This window comes from Kogia breviceps, chromosome 8 (genome assembly GCF_026419965.1).
Source record: "Kogia breviceps isolate mKogBre1 chromosome 8, mKogBre1 haplotype 1, whole genome shotgun sequence".
In the NCBI taxonomy this organism is placed as follows: Eukaryota; Metazoa; Chordata; class Mammalia; order Artiodactyla; family Physeteridae; genus Kogia; species Kogia breviceps.
Genome location: NC_081317.1, coordinates 94,257,183 through 94,275,211, shown reverse-complemented (window position 1 = coordinate 94,275,211; position 18,029 = coordinate 94,257,183). Strand labels below are relative to the sequence as shown.

At 50.9% G+C, this 18,029-nt stretch overlaps 1 protein-coding gene and 1 long non-coding RNA gene across 2 annotated transcripts in view; both read right to left on the bottom strand.

Annotated features, from left to right (window-relative positions):
• Positions 1-2,856: 2,856 nt before the first annotated feature.
• Positions 2,857-6,050, bottom strand: GADD45G (growth arrest and DNA damage inducible gamma). Its single transcript, XM_059071594.2, has 5 exons — positions 5,894-6,050; positions 4,262-4,675; positions 3,899-4,000; positions 3,554-3,767; positions 2,857-3,467 (listed from the first exon to the last, which is right to left on the bottom strand). The coding sequence occupies exons 2-5, from the start codon at positions 4,312-4,314 to the stop codon at positions 3,357-3,359; spliced, it is 480 nt and encodes a 159-aa protein (XP_058927577.1). The 5' UTR covers positions 4,315-4,675; positions 5,894-6,050; the 3' UTR covers positions 2,857-3,356.
• Positions 6,051-15,648: 9,598 nt separating this feature from the next.
• The window catches only part of LOC136794614 (uncharacterized), a 44,228-nt gene continuing 41,847 nt past the window's right edge, over positions 15,649-18,029 (bottom strand). The window contains exon 3 of the long non-coding RNA XR_010841624.1: positions 15,649-16,554. This is a non-coding gene — a long non-coding RNA (uncharacterized lncRNA). The remainder of the gene's footprint in view (positions 16,555-18,029) is intronic.

Below are 18,029 nucleotides of genomic sequence, written 5' to 3'. Positions count from 1 at the left end.
CATGAGGAGTGCACGGGCTGATAGCTTGGAAAAACCAACAGAAAAGCTCAAGAACTCTGAAAAGAAGCGAAAATAAATATCTGCTCCCTGAACTGACTTCACAGCCTTGCTTTGTTTGCCGACATCCTTGCTATGCTTCCAAGAAACTCTATCGCTGTTTTTCAAATGGCTCTCTGTGAGCCTCGAGAGCAATACCCATTGTGTCACTGAGGCTCATGTTTTCATTAAATGTATAATACATAGAATTACAGCCTTTAAAATTAAAACAAATCTTGGCAATCTTTTTGTCCTCTTGTCTTACCAGAGAGAGAATGGAAGCCCCAGCTCCTTGTGTGTACGAGGGTCGCCTGACCCCCAGAGCTGCTTCTGTATTCGTTTCATCTTTACAACAGCATTTCTGCCAGTGCAATTTTTTATAGCCATAATCAGATGCAAACAATTTTATCTGAACTAAAAGATGAGCGTGATTGACACTCATTGCCCTGGGGTGGGCACAGCCTTGCTTCGGGCCTGCAAACAGCTGGCATCTGTCTTGCTCGGTGAGGCCTGTGGGGTAAATAGGACTCCCTAACCAGTGTGCGCTGTCACAACTGTGCTGGAGCCTGCTGCAGCGCTGAAGACCCTGGCCTCCAAGGTCACTGAGTGACATGGGGGCATGCAGCAGAATGTCAAGGAAAAGAAGCAGGAGACAACCAAATGCAGGGGAAGATGAGCTTCTTTAAAAATGCTGCATGTGGTTTTGTATATCGCATGGTATGTTCCCCTCAGAGATGTAGAAAAGGCGAGAAGGAAATACACCAAAATGTGGAGACGGCCCATTACAGCACTTTTTTCTTTCCTTTTCTTGTGTTTTACAAGTTTTCTGCAATGAATACATAAAACTTTTATAAACGTATAAAGTTATAAAAGTAAGTCTTCCTTCCCAGATGTGTGGCACAGCAGGTAGTGTTGGGCCCTGGAACCAGACAGCCTGGTCCAAATCCACCAGTCCACTTGATTTCTATGATCTTTAGCAAACGTCTTCATCATAAGTACAGTATTACTGCCATTAACATTCATCCAGTGCTTTCTAGATGCAGGGCATTGTGCTAAACAGTCTGCATGGATCACCTCACCGTGCATGCGATAATTAGTCTATCTAAGCATTACCACTCAGAGTTGTTGGAAGTATGAATACGATAATGTGTTTATAAGCACTATGCGTTTTATTACCTATCCTATGGAGTATTTCATTTTAATAACATTAAATGCTTGTTCACACCTCCCACAAAAAAAATTAAGCACAAGCATAGTGCCAGGGTCTGGCACTATATCCAAGCATGCTTTTTTTTTCCCCTGTAAATTTTCCTGGCCCCTGGGGCTCCAACAGGTGCCCTTACTGTAAGTTCTAGTCCTAGAAAGCCAAGTTTCTTAAGGTCTGCCAAGTGACTATTCTACAAGGTTCAGTGGACCAGCAGGAGGGTCTGCCGCCTGCTCTATGCAATGCTCTGCTACATTTACTCACGGTAATTATGCCCCATTTGTGTTTACTATAGCATGCTGTGGCAAATGGTCATTAGGCCAGAATGCAGACTGCTGTAGAGACCCACCCTGCAAGGCTCCACTTCAACCAGAAAAACTCAAGGTTTTGAGCAGCCGTAGGTGAAATAGGAATGAAACTTGGGCATAAATACAGCTGAATTATTTCACTGGGCCTCTGTCAAGGGGGATTTTAAGAGCTGATGAATGTGAAACAAGATGTTTTCCTTACAGTAGAAATGACTAAGTTTGTACAGTCCTGTTCTGTTAATTCTTTCACAGTTTGGAGAGAACTTAAAAAAGTGGCACCCAACAAGGTGAATGAGCTACCTGGCACTGCTGAAAAATCAGTAGAGTTTTCTTCTTAGAAAAACAGCACACTACCCCTCCTTTGCCTAGAAGGCTCAATGGACCCCTGGGCAGCTTGCTAAGAGCAATCTAGCCCCGTGTATATTTCCCCTGCCAAAAGCAGTGTAGTTAGGCCCCAGCGTGAAATCAAAACATTGGTCTAATAAAAATGATTGATTCACTCAGTACATTCCCCCCTAGATCCTCCTTAAGGAAAGTCTTTGCCAAAAAAAAATTTCAATTATTTTTCTCCTATAAGTCTTTCAAAGCTGCTGTGAATAGCAGCAGTCCACATAACTCTGATGTGGGCAGAGAACACTCAAAATAGTAGATAGCAGATGCCAGCCCCACTCAGAACTGCTCACACCTACTTGTGTAGATGCTGCCTTCCCGTTTCTGCTCTGATCTTCTAAGTTCTATCACAGCCATGACAAAATGATGACTCACACTTAAATGCAGTCATCATGTCATATGCGATATTAATACCTTGGTGACATTGCTGTAAGTGCCATTCCTTTAAGAGGAAAAGGTTCCTAAGAGCAGTCTGCCACCATCCTCAGGGACCACACAGGGCAGCGCCCCGCAGAAGGCAAAGCTCATTGTGCAGGAAGGCGCTGCCTGCATCCTGCAAGCTGTTCCGATAAGCAGCTGTTGGAAAGGAGGGGGCAGAGGAGAGAGGGGGCAGAGGAGGGAAAGGCCTCTGTTATCAGGTTGGATGGCCAGCTGCTGCACTGATGTCTTATCCCAAGTATGCTCCTGTCTTGCAAGTTTAAAAATTTTCCTAAAGGGAGAGAAATAGGAGCAGGGCTCAAGTTCTGCCCTAACACCCAGCTGGTGTCCCCTCCCCCACTTCCAGCACCCCAGGAGCCTGTTATTCAGCCCCAACAGGAAGATGGAACAAGTGCCATCGAGTTCCGTGCATTTCAGCAGTCAACAGCCCTGCAAACCACCTCCCCGCAAACATCCCCTGCCTTCAATAAAGAGAATAAGTTTGTTTCAGTAAGTTTATTGTAAAACTCAAAGCTGCAGCAGCATAATCCTTTAGAAAATGAAGCATCACCCGTGTCCGTTTTGAAACAGCAGTGCATACTGCTAAATCCGTCAGAGTTCCTGTAACTGTTGTACAAGTCCAGGCCGCCTGGCCTTGCCTTTCTCCTCCTTTCTGCCGGGAGTACAGGCTGCTGAGTCACTCCTGCCCGGCCAGTCCGTCCTTCTCGGCCGTGAGGCCAAGGTCCCGCCTCCGGCCTTCCTGGGCGAGCAGCCGCTCCCCACACTTGTAGAGTCCTGGGCTGGGGCCAGCCTGCCCCTGCCGCCGCCGGGTCCCTCCTCGGGAGGGAGCCGCACCTCCTCGCCGCTCTCCACGCGCCCCCGCCTGCCAGTCTCCACGCCGCACTCCGGCGCCCTCGGAGGGCGCATCCACAGAGCCAGCCCCGCGCTAGGCGCCCCGGGGCGTCACCACGTCGATCAGACCAAGGATCCCCGCGGGGCTGTCACTCGGGGAGGGTGATATTGGGCACCCAGTCGTTGACGCTGCGACTCTCCTCGCAGAACAGGCTGAGTTTCTCCAAGGCAGGGTCCTTCCATGCGTCCTCGTTGGGGTTCTGCGGGGAGAGCTCAGAGGTCAGCCTGGCTGGCCACTGGCAGATGACGGGGCCGGGGACGACATCGGGACGGAGGCGACACTCACCGAAATGAGGATGCAGTGCAGGTCCCCCGGCGCACCCCCCTCGTCGCCGGTACCCACGATCGCCGCCAGCCTCTGCACGTCGCCCACGCGCACGATGTCTATGTCGTTCTCACAGCAGAACGCCTGGATCAAAGTGAAGTGGATCTGCAGCGCGATGTCGCCCTCGTCCTCCTCGTCGGCGGCCAGCACGCAGAAGGTCACGTTGTCGGGGTCCCTGCGCGGGCGAGGAGGAGGCACCGGTGAGGTCGGGTCGAGGAGCCCGAGGTGTACCCCGCCGCCATCTCCCCGGTCTCCCTGCCTCTCCTCCCGCCCCGCTCGCCTTGCCCGGGCCGCGTCTATACTCACACGTTCAGAACTTTGGCGGACTCGTAGACGCCGGCGGTGAGGCAACCCTGGCGTTGCGCAGACAGCAGCAGCTCGTGCAGCGCTTTCCCGGCGCCCTGCATCCTGCGGACGAGCCAGCGCCGTGAGCGGGGATTAGCAGGAGGGTGCGCCGGGATCCTCAGCCCCGGGGACGCACCCCCAACGCCCCAGCCCGGCGCGCCAGTTCAGTGCCGTACCCCCGGCCCAGCCGGCACACTCGCGCCCGGCTCCCACCCAGCGAGTTCCCACCCCAGCGGGCCCGAAGACTGACGCCCAACCAGCCGCGGCCAGGGCAGGATCAGGATCCCCGAGCCCAAAGACGTCCGACGCTCGGCGCCGAGCTACCTGGCCGTGCTTTCGGGAACCGTGTCCTGGCCGCGAACTTCTTCCAGAGTCATGTTGCGATTGGCGAGCAGCAAATTATCCACAAGAGGAGAGGGCGGAGCGGACGCGAGCGAAGACAAGAAGGTCTACTGCCCAAACCGGCGCGCCTACCACCAGCTACTTAGACTCGGCGCCGCCGCGCGCCCTTATATAGGCTGGGCCCTTGGCACAGCCAGCTGGCGCGAGCCTGCGCGCCCATTGGCCCGCGCCCGCTTTCTGATGCAAATGAGGCGGCGGCCGGAGGCTCGTGCCAGAAGGCCACGTGGGGAGGGGTGCGGGGGATGACAATGCCTCAAATCTGCCGCTTTTGTCGGGGTGTTACCAGGCAGACTGGAGCCTGCAGATTTCATCTCTCCTTTTTGTTTTTCTCAAGTCCTTAAAAGGAAAAAGTTTTAAAAAGAGAAAAGAAAAAAAAACCTTGCTGACTAATAGTACGCTGCAATTTGTGAAACGCACCTTTGGGGAATCTAATGAATTTTTTTTTTGCATTTATTTTTGTTGCTACCTTTCTATTTTTTCTTTACTTTAAATTTGGAGTTTATGAGACCATTGCTTTTAAACTGGAACTTAAAGTAAAAACACGCAGCGCTGGCTTTAAGCTTGCAAAAGGCCTGAGTGCAAGCCCCCTCCAGCTGACACTACGGCCCAGAGCGCGAGGTTCTCCTAGCACAAACAAGGCCCCTACCGGGGCGCGCTGAAAGGTCCTAGCCAACCTCCCCGCCCGCTGCAGAGCGCTGCGGGGCGCCCAGGCGCGCGAGCAGATTGCGGCCGGCGCACGCGGCTCGTTTGCATTTCTATGGAGGGTGCATAATAGCGGAGATCTGGCGTGTGGCGGTTTGTAGGAGGGACAATCAAGGCTTTCTCTTCATAGCGACACTGTCCACCTGCCGCTGGGTGGGGTAGGAAGGGCCCGCCGCGCGTGGAGGTCGCCAGGCTGCTCTGGCGCGTGGGGGTCGCGGCCGCGTGCCACTCCTGTGCTCCTCGATGCGCGCCCCTTACACAGGCCCTGCTGAACGTTTGCATGTAATTCCGCCCACCCAGTCCTAGCACAAGTGCGGAGCAGCCTTGGGAGTTGGAAGGAACACCTGGCTGCTACACCGTCTTCACAGTCGGGTGCGCTCCGCCCGTACCTCTAGGCTCCAGGCCCCAAGAGCTTGGGGAACGTGGCTCGGAATCCCTTTCCCGGGGCGCCATCTACAGGCCGGCCGGAAAGACCCTGACCATCTCCCTCCTCCACACTTTAATTGACCTCTAGGGACTTGGCCTCCGGCCCTCTGGTCAAGGAACGGCCCTGGTAGTCGGCTGAGCCCCGTCCAAGCTGCACATTAATGAAGGCAGAGTAAGGACTGCAAAACCCACCCAGGGAGGAGGAGGGGACGAAAGGAGACTCCAGCCCAGTACTGACGGGGGAAGAGCCCATAATTCTTAGTCTATTTCGAAAAGTTTTATTGACTTAAATATGCATATATTAAAAGCTGGTATTCCAGTAATAGAAGAATAAAGCTAAACGAGAGCTTGAGAGCTTTTAATAGACATTGCTTGGCTGTGACCATTAAGGACCTATAAGCCTGCACCTTCAGACCGTTCACTCACTGAGCTTATCACTTTTGGTGTCTGCATCTCTCTGCGCTACATTGAAACGCGCGGTGGGGTGCATTCCATTGCACCTCCCCTCTTTTCTAGGTGAGGCCTTTGAGACTGGACAGGACGGTTGGCGGGCGGAGCGGGTTGATTCTCTGGGAGCCCAGACTGCTGCTGCAAGACAGAGGAAATAACAGGTAAGGAAAACAACCGAGTGCGCTGGCATCTTGCGCCCCCCGGTGGCCAGCTGGCAGAGGACAGCCGCAAAAGCAGGCCTCTTCCTGTATGTCAAGAATTGGGTGTTTGCTCACCTAACATCCCTGAAATCCGAGGTGTCTTTTTTTTTTTTTTTTTGGAATATAGCTGATTTACAATGTTGTGTTACTTTCTGCTGTACAGCACAGTGAATCAGTTATACACATACATACATCCACTATTTTTTAGACTCTTTTCCCATACAGGTCATTACAGAGTATTGAGTTCCCTGTGCTATATATACAGTAGGTCCCTATTAGTTATCTATTTTATAAATGTACAATAGTGTGTATATGGCAATCCCAATCTCCAGTTTATCTCTCCCCCTCTTTCCCCTGGTAACCATAAGATTGTTTGCTAATCACAGGAGCCAGGCAGCATCATGTGGCATTTATTTGCTACCGTTTCCTTTCTTCCTTTGTTGGTGGTATATAAAATAACGGTGTGCCTTGATTGGATAAAATGTATTTATTTTTAAATGGTTGAGACTTAGGTATTACTCTTTTTAAAGTATTAAACATTTCTTAAAATGTGTTACTTCCAGGTCCGCGGGAAATGTTGCAAAAATGAGACTTCTCTGACATCTTAGCGCTTACCCTCCCCCCCCCATTTAAACACTAGAAATCTCCCCACACACCAGCCTCAGCCCCTTCTCCCAGAGGAAGGCCACTGAGGAGGGGGGACAGGAGACAGCATTTCCAGTTGGCACTGAGCCAGCCTGGAGGAAGAGGGCTGATTGACAACCCCCTGAGGCTATTCAACTTCACTCACATTTTTAAGGTATTCAGTTTCAGGAAAACTGCCTTTCTGACATAGGATATGGCTTCACATGGGTTTATCAGGTCAGTTTGAATGGCCCGAAAGCCCTCATCTCAATTAGGAAGGAAACATTTTGTCTGGAGGCTAAGTTGGTCCTCCACCAGACCCCCACCCCACCCCACTCCTGCAGTTTAGACAACTACAGAGGTTGCTGGGTCTGGGACAGCCCATATCCAGTTTCATGGTCAGACTATAGGAGAGGGGTGGGCAAAGCTGGCACCCCAGTCCAGGTACCTTCAGACACCCTCCTAGCCCACCCTGAGATAGAAGACAATTGATGATAGCAAATGCCCACCTGTCCCCCTCTGTTGCCACCATGCCCCCAAACTGCATTCAATGCACATGTCAGCCTGCTGCAGGCCCCAGTCCTAGGAGCCTGTGATGTCACCCAAGCACCCCTAAACCTTCCCCTGAACCTTAATCATGAAGGTGATGGTGACTTCATTAACAGGACATCCTCAGAGATGCTCTGTTTTAAAAGCCGTTTGGAAATGTTTAGATTTAGCTGTTTTTATGAACACTTCTCAGTCACTCTCATGGCCTTACTAAAATGTTGGTGGAGGGCTTCCCTGGTGGCACAGTGGTTGAGAGTCCACCTGCCGATGCAGGGGACACAGGTTCATGCCCCAGTCCGGGAGGTTCCCAAGTATCGCGGAGTGGCTGGGCCCGTGAGCCATGGCCACTGAGCCTGTGCGTCCGGAGCCTGTGTTCCGCAGCGGGAGAGACCACGGCAGTGAGAGGCCCGCGTACCACAAAAAAAAAAAAAAGTTGATGGAGATCACTGTTCATTTGGGTATGGAAAGTAGTGGGCTTTAAGTAAGCAGTAAACTTATGAGACAGTCCCTCTTGCAATTTCTGAAATTATTTGCTTTTGGAACATGCACAAGCTCTGTCATTAAATTGCAGGTTCGTTCCCCTTATGAGGACCGGCCCCACAGAGGCTGCAGGGCACAGACGGGTTGCTCAGAGCTCCGTGCTGCCTGCAGGTAAGGTTCCTTTAGCCTATAGGATGTCTTAGGAAACGTCCAAGTCATTGCTCCCTTTCAAAAACCAGCAACTCTCACGTAAAATCTGCATGTCCAGCTTCTCTTGGAAAAGATGAAGATTTGGCCACCGTGTGCCTGCAGCCATACCCCACCACCACCACCACCCCGGTAACCACAAGGTGGAGGGGGGCACTGGAACCCCCAGACTGAGCACTGCTGTTCAGTTCATCAGAGGCCGCCCTCATGCCCCTGCAAAGACACCCAGATGTTTTGTTCATGTATGTTACCTGCTTGTCCCCTTTGCATTTGCAATCTCTGAGAAGAAGCTGAAGTTTGAACAGCAAAATACAGGGGCCAGGCTCTTAAAAGATGAGCTCAAATGGAGTGTGCACTGTTTGTGTCCCAGATTCTGCAGGACGTGTCTCCGAGGTTGGCCCAGGGCCATTGGAGCGATCTACGTTGGCCCCTTTCCAAGTGGTCCAGACCTTGCTCTCACTCTCCCGACCCCCACCCCATCCAACCCCTTCTCTAGGCCTTCTTGAGTTTTAAGAAGAGTGTTAGATATTTTTTCCCAAAAACTCATGGATGGTGGGGCGAACAGCAATAACTCAGTGACAATACGACATTAACTCAGTGAAGAAAGCAAATCTTGGTGCAAGACACAAACCTATTACTTAAAACCCAGCAGCGTCATGGCAAATGCATCCTAACATCTAACGGGAAAGGTACGGTGCCGCCACCCCTGAGCCCACCCACTGCCACGCCCCAGTAGCGGTGCAGGCCCCCCCCACCCGACCCCAGGTGAAATTCAAGGGCTGTAGATGTGGAGGCTTCAGAGGACAGCTGGGACAGCAAGCAGGAAATGTGAAAAGAGAAATCCCCACACAGCACAAGCCGGACATCTGTGCTCACTCCCCGTGTGGAGAGGGCTTTCTGGAAGGAGCAGTTATTCTTGGGTGAGCAATTGCATAGCGTGCGCGAGAGGCACATTAGCTCAGTGAAATCCTTGAAATAACTGAGGTGGGGGGTATCATTCATACATTTGGTACTTTGTCTATCATGAGTAGGAAATGATCTGCGATACGTCACAGCCATAGTCAGTGACACTAGCTGAGAACCCTGACAAGCCATGTATGTGATATCCTTCCAGGATTAGCCACGTGCCCAAGCCTTCTGAACCTCAGTTTCGCCCCCTAGGAAATGAAGATCTGCCCTTTGCCCTTCGTGAACCTCAAAGGGCATTTCTAAAGGTCACAACTGGTCACCATTTGGCTCACATTCGGGTTTTGTTTGGTGGGCAGTGTTCTAAAACGACTCACAAATTCAGGTCGGACTTGTTTGTTTGTGTAGGTGGGAGTGGATGACATGCACTTTCCGTATCACTCTAGATATCTCCCAAATATCACATTAGGCCTGCTGACACATTTATTCCCTGCCTGGCTCCAGTAAGCATTTGAGTTTGGGGTAAACTTTCAATAATATACAGCTAGCTGGAATGCTGTGGTCACCTTTCTGAAAACATTAACATATAGCATATTATAGATTACTAAAGCCATCGAACTTTCTAACTGAAAGCCCTCCTTTATGTTCTGAAAGACAATTTAAAGTGCCTAAATACCCAGAAAGGACAGTAAGATGTTGGAGGCTGCGGTTAGCAGAACAGAGCTTGAAGCCAGTTTTTGCTTCTTACTTTACTTTACTTTGACCTGAAGCAAAAAGTTAGTGAATGGTTTAAACTGTTCATGCTTTTCAACTCATTACATCTACTTTTCTTAAGTTCTCCTAAAGAATTGCATTCAAAAGTGTATATTAGGGACTTCCCTGGTGGTCCAGTGGTAAAGAATCCGCCTTCCAATGCAAGGGACGCGGGTTCGATCCCTAGTCAGAGAACTAAGATCCCACATGCCGAGGGGAAACTAGCCCCTTGTGCCACAACTACTGAGCTTGCACGCCTCAACTAGAGAACCCACAGGTGGCAAACTACAGAGCCCACACGCTCTGGAGCCCACGCGCCACAACTAGAGAAGAGAAGACTCGCACGCCACAACTAGAGAGAAACCCAAGTGCCACAACAAAGAGCCCGTGTGCCACAAGGAAAAGATACCACATGCCTCAATGAAGATCCCGTGTGCCTGCAACTAAGACCCTATGCAAACAAAATAAATAAATAAGTAAGTAAGTAAATAAATAATTTTTTAGAAAGTGTTTATTACAAGGAAATGTTTATTGCAGTATTTCTTTTAATGGTGCAACTCAGGAGCCACATTAGAGGCTGAGTGTTAATTCATGGTGTAGGCATAGAGGAAACACTACAAGACCATAAATAAATGTTTTGAAGAGTATTTCATGGCATGATAAAGACTCACATGGAACTGGAAAAAGCAAGATTCAGATTTGTGTGCTTCTGATTGTGCAAAAACATTTAGTGCACATGACTATCATTGTACAAAGAAATCAAAATAGATATGGTGGTTATATCTCAAAGTAGTGATATTATAGATGATTTTTTTTCTTCATGATGCTTTTCTGCAATTAGACATTCTGCAATTCAGTTTTATATAATACAAATTCAAACTTCTCATGGATAATAACCTCATCAACCCCACTCCTGCTTCGGGCATTATTCCGAGCGATTTTTGACCATATGGTAACAGATCAAGAAGCCAGCCATCTGTGGGGCTGTGCTTCTAGGGAGGGAGAGGCAGGAGCAAGACCTTTGACTCCTGAGCTACTAATCTTGCCATTTGATGCAGGTCTGTTCCCAGCTGAGTGAAAATGGTGATATTGCACTCAGAGGTTAACTCTGGAATGACTGGGACGGAGTCTCAGGCCACACACCGGAGGCACGCAGGAGGGCCCAGCAGGCAAATACCTGGGCAGGTGCTTTTAGCAAGTAGCAATGGATAAAGTTCTTTCACTCCTTCTTTAGCAAAAAAAGTCTACTTTCCAGAAAGGAATTACAGCAATAAATTAGGAAAATTGTTTCCATTGTTTCCATAATATATCAGGAATTCCAGAAGTTCCAAATATTTAAGTATCCTCAACCTATTTTGGACTCTTGTAGGTGCAATTCGATTTTTCAGTGTTGAATGTCATTTATTTGAAAAGAGTGAGGCAACTCTTCAGTGTGCTCTTAGTAGTACTATTGGTATTAAGGTTTTATTTACCAGGCTTTTATAGGACTTGCTATGTGCCCGGCACTATTCCAAGCACTTCGAAAACATCATTTAAAACTCACTGTGGGGCTTCCCTGGTGGCGCAGTGGTTGGGAGTCCGCCTGCCGATGCAGGGGACGCGGGTTCGTGCCCCGGTCCGGGAGGATCCCACGTGCCGCGGAGCGGCTGGGCCCGTGAGCCATGGCCGCTGAGCCTGCGCGTCCGGAGCCTGGGCTCCTCAATGGGAGAGGCCACAACAGTGAGAGGCCCGCGTACAAAAAAAAAAAAACCTCACTGTGACCCTCTCAGGGAGGTACTTTTGTCACTATTGTTGGATGAAGAACACAGATTAAGCCAGGAAGTGACAAAGATGGGCTCCATAGCCAGAGGGGCTGGCTATGGAGCTCCTGCTCGTCACCAAGAGGGGTGAGACAAAATTCTCTGTAAAACCTTTTCTAGGGTCTTTGGGGAAAACCACTTGGTCCACGAAGGATAAGGATATCATCTAATGAAAAGAAGATTTCAAAAAAATATTTGGCTCGCCTTAGGCTCCCCTGCCTGACGGTGCCTGTGGTGGATTTCATGATTGCAGGGTGCCATCTCGTGGTCAAGGAGAATACAGCTGGATGGCCTGAAAAGTAGCCTCTTTACACCTTGATCTAAAGCCTTTGTGTTTCTAGGGAGCCTGCAGACTCTTGTCACACACTTCTGTTAATTTGCAGAAGCAGCGGCCTCATCCATGTTCAGCCTGTGAGAAGCCAGGCAGGTCTAGAGGACGCTCCTGTAGGTTTCGCTACCAGTAGAGATGCAGGGGGTGAACACACAGAGACACACCAACAAAGGGGAAATCAGAGCCAACCACTGGGAACGTTGTGTCAGCTGTAATACTCCTGCCCACTTTACAGATGGTAAAACTGAGTTTCAGGGGGACTAATGGCATGCCCAAGATCATACAGCTAATCACAGAGCTGAGATTCTGAGTGCCCGCTGACAGACCTCATGCAAACCTCCTGTTTATACCACTGCACTGTGGGTAGAACCTGGGCTCACCGCTAGACAGCTACTCTGAGACACAGCCCATATAGCACTTAGCCATGCAGAGGGGAAGCTCAGTGGCTCATATACCTGTTTTCCATTCAAACTAAAAATGCTCTGAATCTCCCCAGGTCCTTTGGTGTTCTGAACTCCCCTCATCAGCCACACGAAGTGAAATATATGGATTATTTTTTTTTCTTACCAACTCATAGGCAAATTTAAACTTGAAGGGACCTACAAGGTACCCGTCTCCAAAATAGTGCCAATCTTGAGCACGGACAGAACCCCACAAGACATCCACCTCAGAAAAGGGCTGGTGTGCTCCTGACTCATCCGCCTCCATCTGTGATCATAATCTTGGCAGTAATAGCAGTGCTAGTTCCTTCATCTCCGAAGGACTCAGCTCCAACCCAGACCTGCAGCATCAGCTTCCCCCAGGAGCTTGTCAGCAGTGCAGAGGCTCAGGCTGTGCCCAGCCCTCCAAACTGAGAATCCTCATCTTAGTAAGATCAGGGTGATGCCTGTGGCATGCAGGTGTGTGGTGCACTGCTGGAGACACTGGCCAAGGGTGCTGGGTGTGAACCAGGCCAAGAGACGGGGTGGGAGAGGGGACTTGCCTGCCTTCCAGGGGGCAGGAACACCAGGAGGGCACTGTAAGGTGGACAGTGCAGCACAGGCTGAGGACAGAAAGAACAGCTAAAATCAAGGAGCCATGCTGGACCATAATAGGTTTGGGATATTTGAGGCACCCAGCAGAGGCCACAGTGGAGCAGTGGTGGACGTGGGACATCTGAACTGGATGCACAGCCTCGAGACTCATCAAGGCCGTGGCCGTTTGCCAAATGACCTCTGAATTGGAGAAAGGGGAAGGTGGTGAGCTGCTAGTCCCCCCTCCCAAGTCCACTGCCCCTTATTCCATGGAATGAAGTTTTGCCCTTGCAGGGGGTCTCCCGGGTGGACGTTGCATTTCCGATCTCCCTTGTCACCAGACCCTGCTCTGGCCAACGGAGTATGAACTTGCATGTCACTTGCTCAAACAGGATTGCTTTCTATCAACGTCAGTTTTTTCCTCCCTGGGGCTGTAGTGCAAGAGGGGAGAGGGCAGCATAGGGACAGTCTTGGGTCCCCACCTGACCATGTAGCCCCAGACTGTCATTGTGGAGAGACACATAAGCTGTGTTCAGTCGCTGTGTTTTGGAGATCTTTTTAAACTTTTTAAATTTTGACAAAACTTCAGACTCAAGAAAGTTGCAAGCATAGCACAACAAAGCATTCCTGTGTATCCTTCACCCAGTTCCCCCACATCACTAAATTGTTTCATCCTTTTCTCTCTTCCTCAAATATACATATTTTTCTCAACCACTTGAGGGTAAGCCTCAGGCATGCTGCCTCTTGACCACTGTATATGTCAATATTTCCTACAAACAAGGATATTCTCCTAATTCCATAAACCATAGCAAAATAATCAAAATCAGAAAACTAACGTTGGTAGAGTTGAAGCTACCATCTAGTATAAAGACCACAGTGCGGTTTTGTCGATTGTCCCAAAGATGTCCTATACAGCAAAGGAAGCCCAGGATCACAGCACCATCCCTTGTCATGTCTCTTCAGTCTCCTTTAATCTGAAATAGCACCTTAGTCTGTTACGTGACATGGATCTTATTTGACATGTAGGTCTTAAGAGTTCAGCCCCTGATGTTGCAGACTGTCCCAGGACTTGGGTTTGTCTGCTGTGCCCTCATGATTCTATTCAGGGGATGCAGGTGGCAATGTCTTGTCCTCCTCCGGACAGGTATTACTACGTGCTTTCATCGGTCTGTTCTTATTCATGGTCCCATATTGGTGATCATTTGATCAAGGTGGAGTCTTCCATGTTTCTCCAACATAAAGTCACCATTTTACCCTTTCCAATTCATGAGTGCTCTGCAGGGAGATGTAGGGGGTCATTTAGCAGTTTAGACAGCACAGTAACTAGTGCAAATGCGGAGGCTCTGCTGACTCAGCAGCAAATCCAGGCTCCTTGGCCTGAGGACAGTTGTTAGGAATATTGTACATTCACACCCCTCCCTTGGTATTTTGGATAGGCAGGAAACTTTTCCTAGTTTCCCTGGACTCCCATTAAACTTTAATATTAATTTTAAATTAAATATTAATAATATTAATTAATTAATATTAATTAATAATATTAATTTTAAATTAAAATTTAATATTAATTTGTTAATAGCCCAGAAGGGAGCCTGGGTGATGTATTTCCATTTTGCCAGAGAAGTCCACAGCAGGACAGGCACAGTTTCTGGACAAGAGGACTGGGAGCCGCTCTATCCCTTAGGATGCTTTCAGCCTCCACAACAGGTGCTGCAACCCTGAGGGACTGAATGCGGCTGCCCCGCCCAGCTGCTCCCTTTGTCCTGAAACCCCGTAGGGACTGACCCCTCTTTTCCAACAGTCCCACCTGGAGACTCAGCCCCAGTGGGAGGAACGTTCATGCTGGCCCAGGAAGCGAGGACAAATGAGAAAAAGGCCGGCCAGCGTTATTGTATCGGGTGGCTAAAGACCAAACACTGGCCCAGGGCCCAGGCTTCAGCCCCTGCTCCCCCACCTTCCCCTCCCCACTCAGCTCCAGCAGCCTCTGCTGTTCCCCAGCTCTCAGCACATTTTGAGGTCACCTCTGCTCCTGCTGTCCCCACCTCTCCCCTCCCACACCTCTCAGTGAGGCCTGGCACAGGCCACGTCTGGACACTCTGCCCCAGGGGAGGGGTTTCCTGGCTTCTCTCCTTCCCTGCTGGTAATGCCTCCATCATGACGATGATGTGTTGGGCCTTTGACCTTCACATGTCCCTGGATCACACCCCACACCTAGGCATCTCTTCTTGCAAAGCCATCCAGCCCAAGTCCTGGCTGGAAGGGAAAATCTAGTGTCCTGATCACCCTCGGGCACCCACACACACACGCCTTCCAGGGCACAACACCAGCATGCATGACCCCGTGTGCCCGACATGACAGTGTGTGTGTGAGAGAGAGAGAGAGACAGAGACAGAGACAGAGACAGAGAGACAGAGATGTTGCTCTCAACACAAAGCACATCAGCCCCCCAGGAAGCCAGGCCACCCGCACTCAGTGCTCTGCCAAGCAGTCTGCAGGACACTGTTGTCTTCTGAAGTGCAGCCCCATTTGCGATCCCCAATAACCCAGAAACCCTGGGGGTGGGTGCAGAGAAGTCCCCGTCCAGCAGCCGGCTGAGAGCAAGCCTCTGAGAAAGTTCGACTGTCCACCACATGGCCGCTGCCCACCCCCAGCACTCGGAAGCCAGTGCGGTCCAGGGCGCTGGTCAGTTCCGAGCCCGGAGGCCCTCCCTGTTTCCAGGGCGGGGGAGCACAGGCCCCTGAGTCCCACTACTCACAGAGTTTCCACGGGCTGAACTCCGCAGGGTCAGAAAGCATTTCCTAAGGAAGATCCATGCGTGCCAGGACAATCCTCACTGGTCTTCCCCAGAGGCCGGCTCTGCTTTAACCCAGAGGACAGGAGCAGGCAGGCAGTGCTGCCCACCTTGGCCATAATCATTAGTTGAGCACGTACTACGCTCAAGGCAGTGAGCTGGGGCTGGGGTTGGGCAGGACACGGGCTCCGACTGCAGGAAGTGCACGCCCAGCACCACCAGCCTGCTGGTCATCACCACCTCCCTCTTCTTGCAACCCCTGACAGGAGCTCCCCAAAGCCAAGGAGGCTGGCATGGAAGGTGGTGAGGAAGAGGCTGGAAGAGGCACAGGTGTCAGGTGAGGGACAGGCCACACTGCTCCCGCAAACACAAACTCACAAAGTTGGATTCAACCTGCCAGGTCAAGGAGGGGACATGTGAACGGGGAGGGGGTGGGGGGGGGTTCTGCCCCGCCCAGGGGAAAGATAAAGCTCTGGATCAGCTTCTCAAACTAATGCCTGATGGAATCCTCCCCGGGTAGAAGGGCTGGTGGCAAGAGACATGCTCCATTTTTAAATAGGTTTGGGAAATGTGGGGTTAAAGGAAACCTGGTGCTGCCCTGCAGGATTTATCAAAGGTGTTATTCTATCCCAGTGTATCTGGAATCTCCAAGAGAGAGGTGAGGGCCTGCCACAATGCCAGACTTACTTGACCGCAAACCCTTTGTCGTGGATCATACAACCAGGGTTCCATGAGGCTCAGCATAGGGGTACAGGTCCCCAGTGTCTCCCAGCCCTGACACTGCGAAGCGTTTTTCCCCGGGGGTCCCCGTTACCTGGGAACTTGCTAGAAATGCAAACTCTCGACCCCACCTGGACCTCCTGAATCGGAAACTCTGGACGTGAGATGGGCAATCTGTTACAGCAAACCCTCCAGGGGATTCTGACGCTGCTCCAGGCTGTGACACCCTCCTCATGGAAGCTGGGATCCGGCAGATGGGAAGGAGTTCTCCAAAAACAATAACAAGGAGTAAATGAATTTTAGGGGCCTTTCCCTTGAGCTGATAGTAGGTGGGTGAGGGGCCATGCCGCCAAGCACAGGGCCTCTCTGCGGGGTGATGCCCTGCCCACCCCCTGGTGCTGGGTCCCTATGGCCACTTCCCTCCCTCATGCAACCAGTCACCACCAGGACTAGGAAAGCCTGGGAGGGGCTCTTTGCACACTGGACACCATGCAGGGATGGAGACTTTCCCTCCTACGGGGTCAGGAATGCAGACCTCAGTTCACATGGGCTCAACCAGCCTGGAGCTCAGCCTGAACCCCAGCTTCTGTCTGTGGCGTGAGGCTTGTGCAAAGAATGTACCCAGTGAGAGGGGGAGAAGAGTCGACCTCACCCGGGCCCCCAGACACAGGTGTCACCACCCCCTTCACCCCACGCAAAGCGCACGCTCTGATGGAACTTTTATTGCTGATAATTGGGCCAAACTAAGCAGAAGTAACATGGTGACCCCTGGCAGGCTGCTTCTGTGGCAGCTGCTCAGGTGACATCCAGGGGACAATCTGAGGCTAAGGCCAGCTGTCCACTCCCCATCCCCACGCCTCTCCCCCAGGCCAGGCAGGGACTGGCTTCATGATCACCCCACAGCTCAACTAACAAAGGCAGGGGCACATTTTGCAGACTTCATGGATGTTAAAAACAAAGACCACTCTAGCACCTTCTTGATCATTTCTTAAATCCCAGAAGGTTCCAACAAGTGTTCCCTCCACCCTCAATCGTATGACTTATTTAGAAATTCTCCCCTTAACACAAGGGATCTGATATTTGGAGAGCGTTTCTTTCTGAAGCAAGGGACCCACCACGGAGAAGAGAACAGGAAAGACCATAGAATTATGGTCTTTATCGTAACAGGTGTGCGGGGGAAATTACAGGACATGCGGAAGAGCCCAGACTGGAGGGGAGAGGAGGCTGCCAGCCAACATCCAGTGTGCAAAAACACAATCCAAAGACAGACCCCAATTCTCAGAAACCCTACCATCTAAATCCAAGGGAAGGAAATGCTCTCCTAGTGGCCCCAGTAACATGGATGCCTCCTCTCTCACAAGGAGCCAGGAGTAAGAAAGAGTCTCCCAGGGGTCCCCACCTCCATCATGCCGAGGCCAGACTGGCCCAGCAGACAAGGCGTGTCTGCCCCACAAAGCATGTATCAGGTGTGCGCTATGTGCTTCCAGGGCAGGATCAGGTCATCCACGCACAAAGCACAGCACAGCGTGCTGGGTGGTTTGTAGCCCAACCGTCCTGGAGGCTAACTTCTCCAAGGGCAGAATATCCTATGAAGGTTCGCAGTTGGCCTGGGGCCCAGGGACATTTGAGCACAGGGAGTAAAAGGCTGAGACACATACACTTACTTATTTGTCTCCGGAAATAGTTTATGGCAGCTTACAAATAAACACCAATTCTGTGCTGCAAGATGAAACATAGCTACA

Coding starts and splice junctions, on each gene's coding strand:
- GADD45G (XM_059071594.2), bottom strand. CDS start 4,314: ATGACTCTGGAAGAAGTTCGCGGCCAGGACACGGTTCCCGAAAGCACG. Junction 4,001..4,261: donor GTTCCCGAAAGCACGGCCAG/GTAGCTCGGCGC, acceptor GCTCGTCCGCAG/GATGCAGGGCGCCGGGAAAG. Junction 3,468..3,553: donor TGCACTGCATCCTCATTTCG/GTGAGTGTCGCC, acceptor CTCTCCCCGCAG/AACCCCAACGAGGACGCATG.